The 11,719-nt window shown below is 42.1% G+C and overlaps 1 protein-coding gene across 3 annotated transcripts in view; it reads left to right on the top strand.

Moving 5' to 3' along the window:
- The first annotated feature begins 610 nt into the window (after window positions 1-610).
- The window catches only part of Vstm2a (V-set and transmembrane domain containing 2A), a 29,726-nt gene continuing 18,617 nt past the window's right edge, over window positions 611-11,719 (top strand). Inside the window, exons 1-4 of one of the 3 annotated variants that reach the window (XM_036200708.1) lie at window positions 611-1,128; window positions 3,006-3,172; window positions 4,576-4,626; window positions 6,157-6,493. In XM_036200708.1, coding sequence (XP_036056601.1) covers window positions 1,050-1,128; window positions 3,006-3,172; window positions 4,576-4,626; window positions 6,157-6,493 — 634 coding nt within the window. In that variant the 5' untranslated portion in view covers window positions 611-1,049. The remainder of the gene's footprint in view (window positions 1,129-3,005; window positions 3,173-4,575; window positions 4,627-6,156; window positions 6,494-11,719) is intronic. The other 2 variants (XM_036200709.1, XM_036200707.1) reach the window with 2 other exon arrangements.

Genomic DNA, 11,719 nt, shown 5'->3' with positions numbered 1-11,719 from the left:
TTATTCATATAATCCTACAGACTATTATGTAATTACTAATATGCAAAACAAATTGAACAAAACAAAAATAAATCATTAAAAGTATCTTGATGATTTGTAAAAACCCCTCCCCCACCAGAAATACTGTGGCAAGCAATGGGTATAAGAATAAAAAGATGGTTCGCATTGCATGGTAGACTTTTCCTTCTGGAACATTCTCTCAATCCATAACTTGAGTACTTTTTGTGCCTTCCATTTGCCAGCTGGAGTGATCCAGTGCCTGCACGAAGGGCCTCTCCTGGGCTGCAAGCCGCTCACAATACATTCTGGTGAAATTATAGCATGAGATCGCTCTAGTTGGAGCAGTTAATAACTGGTTAAGCAGCATTTCCCTCCAAGGGCTGTTTTCATTTCCCCAAAGCAGTCACTCCCAACCAACCCATCCATCCCTCCTCTGTCTTTAACAATGCCTCAACTTCCTTCTCAAAACCCTCTCTCCTATGCCTGAACAAACACCAAGACCCTGTGTTTGTCCTGTCCTCTGCACCGGCGAAGCCCAAGACGGCTGATGGGGGTAAAGGCAGACCAGTGCATAGAAGTCTGGCAGGGCCCCCTGGCCAGCAGGTGCGCAGCCCCCGGCGCTCACAGAGTTAAAGGCATCATCGCAGCCATTAGAGGCAAAGTTGGGCTCCGCACGAGCCCAGTCCGCGCCGCCCCGCGCCCGCTCCACTCGCCGCCGGCTCTCTGGGCGTGGGGAGGGCGGCGAGCACGCAAGCCGAGCGGCTGACGTGGGACGAGCTGCCAGGTAGCGGAAGCAGCTAGCCGCCCGGCGGAGACACTTCGCAGCGTGGCAGCCCGGGTCTGCGCCTGAAGCCTCCGGATCCCAGCCAGCTTTGGTCCAATCCTCACCAGTCGCAATCCCCAGTGCCCAAGCCAGTCTTCGCTGCGAGCGGCAGCATGCATGCAGTGTCGCGCCCCGGGCTCTGAAAGCAGCCTGTGGACACGCTTGCTTGCCTGTCTTTTCAGGTTTTGGGGCTCTCGGCTACACGAATGTGCCTCCCTCCCTTGGCATGATGGGGATCTTTTTGGCGTCTGTTGGATTTGTGTTCTTTTCCGTGTTGTATGTACAACAAGGGCTTTCTTCTCAAGGTAAGTCCGTTTCTTGTATTGTGTATGTGGTGTTGTGTGTGTGTGTGTGTGTGTGTGTGTGTGTGTGTGTGTGTGCTGTACCAACTGGAAGAATTGACAGACAGCTCGAGAGTGGCTCAAATCAAGCCAACAGTGGGTTTAGGTAGTATGAATAGTCTTTGGCTTGGCTTTTTTTTTTCCTTCAAAGTTTATTAATCGTAAGCAAGCCAGGTTTAAAAGACAAATCTAGTAGACGCCAGACTGGCAATGGGCTGAGTTCTTCAGTGAGCACATACACAGGTGTGGTGTGGTGTGGGGTGTGTGTGTGTGTGTGTGTGTGTGTGTGTGTGTGTGTGTGTGTGTGTGTGTGTGTGTGTGTGTGTGTGTGTCTGTGTGTCTGTGTGTCTGTCTGTGTGTCTGTGTGTGTTCCATGTGCATGAACAGGGCAACCACTCATGGCACATACAATCATTAGGAATACAGAGCTGATGGTTGGAAGGGGTTTCTTTCTGCTAGTACTCCCTTTGGAAAGCTTTAGTCTCCTTCTCTGGTTCCTGTGACTTCTTCCCCATGTGTGTTTAACAGAGAACCCACAAGCAGGTATTAATTGCATCATAAGCAGCAGCTGCCTCCTGGGCCCAGTTGTTCAGGACTTTGCAGGCTGCAGTGGATGCTTCGGCACCATGAGCAGATCACAGTGTTTGCCTCCTGAAGACTGCATCACTTCTGCAAGCAGAAATGCCCCATTCTGCTGGCTGATGTGAGAAAAAAAAAAAAAAAAAAAAAAAACCCTATTCAGATAGACTGCCTTCTCATAGTGTCCATTTCCTTGAAACATAATCAGTTCCTTTGAGATTTCATAAATAGTGAAAAGAGCCACCCAGATTCACCATATGTAAGAAATGAGGAGAAAGTAACTGTAATCAGTCCTGCCATCCTTTCAACGACCCTCCTTTCCTATGTGTGGTTGTGCCCTTCTATCAGCCACAAATAGAAGGTTTCTTCTAGAGAGCCATCAGCTCTTTGCAAAGTGCCCCTTAGAAAGGCTAAGAACAATCATCTAGTTAGCAAGCAAAGCATCATCCCGTGTTCAAGGAATGCCTCTAAGGAGAAGGGGCATTTTATTTTTATGACTTTCACATGGCTCTATTAATCTTATGAGCTGGCAGTGTCAAGGTTAGCAAAAGGGCTAGACAGAGTCTCTGTATTGTCTTTCAAATAATCTTTAATCTGAACCAAACATGGATGTGTGATTTTTTTTTATATCCCCTGACATATGTCAATTTATAATGGCTCGAAGGGAACAAACGTGAAGGTTAACTTGTAGAGATGAAGCATATGCCTCTTAGGCAATGTGCAACTTGTTTCACTACTTGGGCTCCAGAACGAAATTGCTAACCACTGTTTTGACAGATTAAGAATGTGGGTTTTGACATATACTTACTACCCATGTCTAACATGAAACATCCCGTTTAGTCATAGATGGTTTAGAAACTTAAGAATCCAGAAGCTTTCTCATAGATCAGTTGGACAGAAGCTCTAAAATGCACCTCCCTGGATCTCTCAGTAAGTTTTAGGGAATGCTGCAATCTGGCAAAAAGATGTTTGGATCTAACTCTGGGCTGTTTGGCAAGCTCGTTAACCTTTCCATTATCTGGACTTGACCAAGAACAAAGTGATGTAGGCATGATACCAAGAACAAGGCACGCAGAGGCAAAGCAATGGGGATAGGGAGCCCTGCAGAGATGTCATAGGGGTTGTTACTGCTGTTTTTATTTTCTCCTTTCAATGCCCACGAAAAAGGCTAAACAAACAAAAACTTGTGTCGAGTTCTCCAGGAAAGAGACATTAGCAAACCTGATATAGACACGCCAAAATGATGCATTTCTGTCTTGCAGCAAAATTTACCGAGTTTCCGCGGAACGTGACTGCGACCGAGGGACAAAATGTGGAAATGTCCTGTGCTTTCCAAAGCGGCTCTGCTTCAGTGTACCTGGAGATCCAGTGGTGGTTCCTTCGGGGACCAGAGGATCTGGAGCATGGGACTGAGGCGGCCGGCTCTCAGGTAGTCATGGCTTATAGCAACAGACCCCCTGCACGTCACTTTCTTAGTTCTATGCATGTGTAACCAGCGCCAGGGTCCATGCGTCCAAGGGAACATTCCCTGCTCTATGAGAGTGAGCAAGGCTGAATTTGTCCTGGTTACAGTAAGTTAAAAGCACCTAGAAAGTCACACTAGCGGGGACTTGCCTGATTTAGACCAGAATTAACCAGCCCTTAATACCCGGTTTTATGAAGCTGTCCAAACTGGCAATGTATCGCTGGTACAAACCAGGGCACCCTCTACCAGGCTTCCTTCTGTCTCCCCAACATCAAGGATGAGGGGAGTCATTCCTTTTCTAGGTTAGCGTTCTCTCTCTCTCTCTCTCTCTCTCTCTCTCTCTCTCTCTCTCTCTCACTCACACACACACACACACACACACACACACACACACACACACACAGCAGGGGGTGCAGAGAAGGGAGAGGGGGCGGGGGACAGGAGGGAGGGAGGGAAGGAGAGAGTGGCAAAAGATGGGGAGAGGGAGAGATGAGGGTAGGCATCAGAAAAGCAGGGAGAGTAGAGCAGGAGACAAAGGAGAAGGGAGAAAGCCAGAAGAGAAGGAAAACGTAAAGAAGCTAAAAGAGTAGCGCGCTAAGAGCAGGAAAGAGAGACGCGCGGAGCGAAAGAGGACTCGGATAGGAGATCCAGAGGACCGAGAAAGTCCGGTGAAGAGAACCTGGGGACTGACTGGTTAGCAGCAGCGAGGTCAGAGATGCAGAAATTTATCCGGAAAACTTCCACCTACATTCCTGTCCCCGCCTGGGTTTACGCCTGTCCCTACCCTTCCCCAAGCCTGCAGGCAGGGCGCCCTGAACTGAGAAGGAGAAGACCTACCTAGCCTCGCTGCGACTCTAGCCAGGGCTTAGCAATCCTGCAGGGCTTCAGGGACCACAGGGACTCTCCGGGTGTCGCTATGATAGAGGAGACCGCAGGGAACTCAGGGACTTTGGGGGACAACGAGGAATGTGCTGGCGGCCACAGGAATGCTTGGGGACCACAGGGACTCTCCAGGGTGTCACTTGGATAGAGAGGACCACGAGGACCTTAGGGATTCTCAAGGAGAGACGGGATCGCAATGATGCTCGGGAAGACATGGAGACCCCAAGGACTGCTTGGAATCCAAAGAGGGGAGAAGGGGACTTCAGGGATGCTCCAGGGAGGAGCATGGGAGGCAGTCCAGCCTGGCCTCAGGACTGAGTGTCTTAGCAGCCTCGGTCGTTCTTCTGCCTCTGAAATTCCCTTGGCTGAAGTGTTCCAAGACCAGAAGGCTGGGATCTCTCCTAGCGGTTGCGCCGCTGCGGTATCGCGGCTCCTGGGACTGGAGGACTCGGGCGAGGTTGAGCATTTGCACTCTTGTCCTACAGGTGGAGCTCTTACCCGACAGAGACCCGGACAACGACGGGACCAAGATAAGTGTGAGTGTCACAGAGACAAGCGACAGGGGGCGACAGGGGGCGCATGCTTTAGTAAATGGCCAGAAAGGCCCAAGGTGAACATTAGTATAAGACAGATTTTAGATTTAAATCCTTTTAATTCATTGAGCCCGAAGAGATAATTTTGTAAATTCAGGATGAGAGGCCCTTGTCTTTTTTTAACCTTATTAAAGACCTAAAAATTGAGCCTAAATTTAGAGTCCATGAATAAAATTGCATGTTTGAATCATATAAATAATTATAAGTCGGCTAGACTATTAATTTGCTAGCTAATGAGATTCTTGCACTGTTTTTCTTGCTCTTTTTTATAGTCACCTAAGTGTAACAATGAAGGTCTGCAATACTTCAACATTAATAATGTTAATAATTCAAAGTAATGGGAGTACCAACTCTTAATAGGAAATAAAAAAAAACCTCAGGAAAACAAAAATGAAACCATCCAATAGGATTTTGAAATGTAATGAAACAATATGACTCAAGTTGGATATCATTCATAACTCATAAAATATTTATAAATCTAGTATTCAAATAAATTACAAAAATATTAAACCAAAGCAGACATAAATCTGCACATGCTTTTAGGCCAGATGACCTACTGACAACTTGAAGATGCAGCTAATTTGTCATAATTACAATGGAAATGGCTAGGATATCCTTCTTCTTCATCCTTCATTTCTGTGTTTTCTATGTTTATAAAATCAATCAAATCCTTAAACTTGACAGATTGGTATGATCTTTCAGTCTGTCAATCATGGATTAACATATGATATATATCAAATTTAACTGCTCTGATGATATATATTTCATATATATTCATATATTCATATCATGGGATACATAGTACATATTTAATATTATACATTAGGCACATGATCTTATTAATAATCTGGGATAAAATTACTAGAATAAATAAAATTGACTTGTTTTAAAAATCAAACCATTGTTCAATTAATAGCATCACAAGTTTGTATAATGACATAAGCATATGCAATGAGCCTTGATTTCAGATGCTATTTCTCTGTAGCCTGAGCCCTGCTACAGGTAACTCAGAAGAAAAATATTACTATCCAAGTCTATTATCTGTGCCTTTAGTAAAGTGCACCCTGTTCCTAAATTGTTATGACCAACATTTTTTTTTTCTTTTGGGCCCTGGTTTTGAGGGAGTTGTCTTGTAGCCATAAAAAAGAAAAATCTATCCAGAAATGGACTCCTTCCTCAAGGTTTCATTCAGCTGAGTTAACCAGGCAGAGGCCAATCCCATGTTGAAAAATTGACAGTGCTGTTAGGGGAATCTATGAAATGTGGACAGCAGGGCCACTCTGGCACTGCTTAAATTGAGCTTATGACCGATAAAGTCTGTGGATGAGGCTGTTTGTAGGACAGGATGAATATGACCTTCAAATTCGTACTAGGAAGCCATTAAGACCCTTTAATCCCGACATTAGCAAAGTTAAGATAGTGTGAATAAAACCCTTTGATGTGAAACTTTGTTTTTCACCTGTGATTTTTCAGACAGTGAAAGTCCAAGGCAATGACATCTCCCACAAGCTTCAGATTTCCAAAGTGAGGAAAAAGGATGAAGGTTTATATGAGTGCAGGGTGACTGATGCCAACTACGGGGAGCTACAGGAACACAAGGCCCAGGCCTATCTGAAAGTCAATGCCAACAGCCATGCTCGGAGGATGCAGGCCTTTGAAGCCTCACCTATGTGGCTACAAGACATGAAGCCTCGAAAGAATGCGTCATCAGTGGTTCCCAGCAGCATCCACAGCTCTGCCAACCAACGAACGCACTCCACCTCCAGCCCTCAAGCGGTAGCCAAAATCCCCAAACAAAGTCCACAATCAGGTATGGAAACCCATTTTGAGCCTTTCATTTTATCACTCACACACCTCCCACCAAAGGGTCAGTTGACTAGCGTAGAAAGATTAATGTCAGACAGCTTTTCAAATAGGAGACATGAGCCATTGAGAACAGGAGGCTGGACATTCAGGATGAGTTTGCTCCATTAGTCCCTGGCACTGGTTCACATCCAGGGAACTAAGAGCTGGACTCTTTTATTCTCCCCCTTCTTTCTGTATTTACACATTATAAGAACAATAAATCATGTAATGTTGGTTACATTATAAAGGCATGTTCATTTTCTCTACAGATTTATGTATCAATAATGACCCAAATTAAGAGGCTTTCACTTAATCAAAATGGAAATGAAAAAGAGTCATCATAATCATCCATATATTTAGTGACCTATGGCTTTAAGCAGAACTATTCTCCAAGGGCTTTTGATTTTGAAAGGGAAACTTCAGCTGCCTGTGATGAAATTGATGGTGATAATGGCAGGAAGTGAGGAGGGGGAGGGAGGAAGTGGTGCAGAGATAAGGCAGCTCCTACAAATGTGCCATGGGTGCCAATTTGGAAGCTTAGTCACACGTCTCTCGAGTCAGCTGTGCAAGTTAAAGTAATTCTAAATGGCGTTAACTTATACAATCATTACACCAATGGAAACTCACTGAACTTCTAACCTTGATGTGGGGTCAAGGCTGTCAGGATTGAGCAGTTGTGTACAAAGACCCCCATCTTATTTTCTCAAATGCTTTGCCTGACAGAGGATTAGAGCAACATCCTGCGCAACAATGAAATCACTTGATGTGGTGATTTATGGGTTTTTTTTTTTTTCCACCTGCAATCTTTCAAACAGTGAAGTCAAAAATAACAATTCCCACCAAAGGCTTCAGATTTCTGAAGTGGGGCAGACGGAGTGCAAGGTGACTGGTGCCAATTATAGGGAGGTAGAGCAGCACAGGTCCAGCCGCCAGAAAGCCACTGGCAATAATAGCCAATGCACACCTCTAAATCCCTGCTTGTTAAAAATGTTTAAAATATAGATGTGCCAGGTCTGGGGGTATAACTCAGTGGTATAACATTTGATTAGTTTGTATAAAACCCTGGATTCAATCTCCAGCATCATAGAAAATGACCAATCAATCAATAAAAACTAATAAAATAATGTATGCCAGCATGCATTTAATCTTTATACTTTTGTTTGAATAGATGTGATGTAGATTCTGCAAGATGCTCAGCTAGGGTCCTGTGCATTCCTATTGCTTTAAATGCTGAAAAGACTCTTCTTGTTAGGTTTTAGTCCTGGTAACATACAGTCTGCTAAGTGACAACTGAGCTTTTCTGAAGTCCAGTTTTTGTGGGTTTGTCTCATTTCTCTCCTTGTGATCTCCTTTGTTTTCAAAATTCAAGAACAAAGCCAGCAGAGCTACTAGTGTTTTTTATTGTATATGGGAATACACAAATGCCTATATATCAATTACAAGTTTTAACTATTATTACTTTTCAAAGATTTAATGCCTTTTGAGGTTGTACCCCTTTCATCTTCTTGTACATTATAACACCAAGAAGCTAAACACTACCTGTAGAATTACAGAGCATCCTCAGCAGTCAATTTACAACATAATTAGTGAGAACTCCAAACCCTGAAAGAGAAGTTATTAGCATGCATAGAATATTCCAAGCTAGACACCATAAATCCATCTATGAGATTAAGTCAAATGGAGCAATTAGTCCATGTGAATGACTAAAGAGAATGAAGTGATCTGTTTCTAAAATATCTTGTTCACTTTCATGGTATAAAATTATATACTTTAAAAATAGCTGCTTCATTTTGCTATGTCTCCTAGAGCTATGATGGAAACGAAGTACAGTTCTGCTCATTTTGCACTTTTCCATCAGCCTTCTTAGGTACAGAATTGTTTTTCCTTAAAGTTAAAGGAGAGGAGGACTTTGTCTCCTGGAAGCTTCCATCCACTAAAAGCTTTGTGCACTACCCCCTTCCTGATTGTAGCAAAAATGGGCATTAACTATATCAAAGCATTCAATATTTCTTTTCCTACCAGACGATACTGGAAAACCCTTCATGTATTTCTATCAACATTCTCTAATAACCCATTCAGCAGTTAAGGTTTCCCAGTCACTCTAGCGGATTGTGTACATTTTATGCTTTTAAGATCATTTTATATAATACAGTAATTGGAATGATAATTACATATACATACATTATACATGTGATAGCCATATCCCAGTTGATAATAAAACTTACTTCAATTCTTCTTTTTTTTTAATTCACTTATTTACCTCTCATCTCTTCAAGGCATGACAAAACAGGAACACAAAAACAAAAAGTACACTCCCTCCCTCTACTGTTCAGTTTGACATTAAAAAGGATACTCATTGACTCCATATAGTTTGCAATTTTTATGGTGAAGACATAAAAATTAAAATCTTGCTCTGAGTGCCAAAGGGCTATGCTAGCCTTTCATATTTTATCAACTGATACAAGGGGGCCTAGCACACGTGGCATGGTCATATTAACCTGTGCTATAATAAACTAATTTATTCAGCCCTTTATTTTTTGTTACATTCTTTGGCTCAATTGACTAGATTCACAAACTCAACTCTAAATTCATACTATTTTCCTGTCAAATAATTTTTATATCTTTATGAAGGAAACATATAAGCTGAAAATAGCTTTATATAAAGTCTTCAAATTGTCTTAAAAATTAATTTAACTCTAAAGCAAAATTAACATGAAAAGGAAGAGGGAAAAGATAACCTGTGACATTCTTTATGGAACCAGATGTAGGTTTGATAATAATTTAATGTAACTAGTCCTGTTTTTTTTTTTTTTTCAAAACTTCCCCAAAGCTAGTGACTATATGCTGTCCTTGCTTGCCTGCAACTATTTTCTTTCTCTTTATAAATTGTGTTATAAATGACAAATAATTATAAATCCCTAACATTTAATGTTATTTAAATTGTATTTTCATTTTACAATCAGCAATTAGAACAGATCAGCAAAAAGAAAATACAATGCAGATAGATAAAAGTTTCTTACAAATTTCTCATCTTCAGTTCTTTAGAGCCCTCTCCAGTTTTGTGTGTGCCCAGGACAGAAGTAGTTCATATCAAATCCATCATATTTTTGTTCTGTTAGGTTTTGTTTTTATTATACACAAAGCTTGGAAAGAAAAAAAATACTATCAAATATAATACATGAGACAATCAAAGCATGGATTTAAAATTTAAAGAAATGTTCTGCAACTGTTCTGAGGAGGAAGGAGCCTTCTTTCTTCCTGTCCCCTGGGACTTCTCTGACAGAAGAGTGGGGGGACCAGAATGGGAAACCCAGGACCTCTGTCAGGGTAGAAGGTCTTAGCTCCACATTCCAGAAAATTGAAGATTTACTCTCACTCCCTCCTCCCCAACCATATCCCTGCATAATCAAATGCTTTGTTATGCATAACCTTGCTTTGTTTTTGCACCATGTATCCTCCATTCCTCACCCCCAGCTCCTCCCAGAAGGGCAGTATTATGCTCCATCCTCTTCTCTGACCTCAGTTACTGATGTCTATTGAACATTCCTTTGTAACTCATTCTTTCCAACATTTAGACAGCACTGGTTTCCACTCATTTCTGACATTCTGACCTCTCTTGCACACAGAGACTGGCTCCCTGTCCTTGCCCCCTGCTTTATTTTCTCCTTTGCATCCATTAGTTCCCTTCATAATGCTATTATTTTATCATTCATAACCTCTTGACTTTATCTTGTAGTTTAGATTGCTAATTTTCCTTAGAAAATATTTCCATTCACATTTCTCCTTCCAATTTCTTTCAGCAGACCCAGACCAGGGTTCATAATTGTCTCTCCAACATCCCTGAGTGTGGGTCTTCAGTGTCTTGTGGAAAATGTAAACTATGGGCACATTTGTTGATACTCCACTGCTGAGTAGAGTCTGTTTTCCTTCAGCTAGATTTTGCATTGGCCTGGGACCATATGACTAACAAAGTTTGGGAAAGTTATGCTATTCCAATCCTAGGCCTTACAAGGTCCCAAAGTCTCTGTCCTCGCCTCTTGGAAGACAATTACCATGAGGAAGCCATCTTGAACAACCATCAACCCCAGCCAATATCTAACCTCTGCTCTAAATCTATCTCCCGATAAGCACTGTCCAGCTCAGCCCAGGCATCATACACAATAGCAAGAGACAATAACTTTTGCCATTTTTTTCAAGACTGGGCATGGGGGGAGGGTTTCTTTCACAGTAGTAGAAACCCACATAAGACACTGAAACTCAGGTGTTCAGAGCTATCTGTTATTATCTGAGCTTATTCACTAAAAAGAAATGTCCTTCCTCCTGTTTCCAAACATCTAATAGTATCATCGTAATGGTAGCTCCTGGGAAAACTTTGGAAATGTCTTCTCGCTCTCTCTTTCAGTTGCCAGTTCAATTTATCATTTTGTCCCAATAACTTTCTCCCCAAGATGAACTCCTGAAAATTGCATTTTTCTATTCTACAAACATTGATTTTATTTTGAACATGCCCTCCATGCTTTCTTTATCCTAAAGCTCTCACAAGCCTCTGTGTTTCAATTCCAATGTAAAGAATGTATCACAACAGTCTATGTGTTATTTCTAAGAGCCATCATTTTTTAAAAAAAAAATATTTCTGAAGTGCCCACCACTAACTTTTATAGTCTCATTTCCTGTTTCTTAAGTCAGAATCCTGGCCCTTACTCTTCATGCTTAGTATATCCTGAGTATTTCCAGGTATTCTCTTGCCTCTATAACCCTGCAAATGTTGTTTTTTTCCCCTCTGTATGGGTCTTTCCTTGATTGTGAATTCCTATGTTATCGCTCTATACTACTCTCCCCTGCCCCCTGATCAGGAAATAAACTACATTGTTTCCCCAGGCAGGTCTCCTCCATCACATTGGTCAGACTTGCTGTGAAACCAATGCTGTACTTTATATTGCAAAACATGCCTCTTTCAGCTCTGTAAATCTCATGTTCTGGCCAAGTATGACATGTGCTACACTAACTGTAACTTGGCAACAGATAGCAAGCAGATCCTGCAAGAATTTAAGAGGACTTGACATACTTAGAAGAAGTGAATAGACCACAATCTCACAAAAGATGGAGACTATTGACAATGATTCTTGAAGTGAATCCTGCACCCTCTACATGCAAGAGCCCACAAGAGATCTTGTCACACTTTCCTGTACTA

Source organism: Onychomys torridus, chromosome 10 (genome assembly GCF_903995425.1).
Source record: "Onychomys torridus chromosome 10, mOncTor1.1, whole genome shotgun sequence".
Classification (NCBI taxonomy): domain Eukaryota; kingdom Metazoa; phylum Chordata; class Mammalia; order Rodentia; family Cricetidae; genus Onychomys; species Onychomys torridus.
This window is presented reverse-complemented; position numbering and strand designations above follow the sequence as displayed.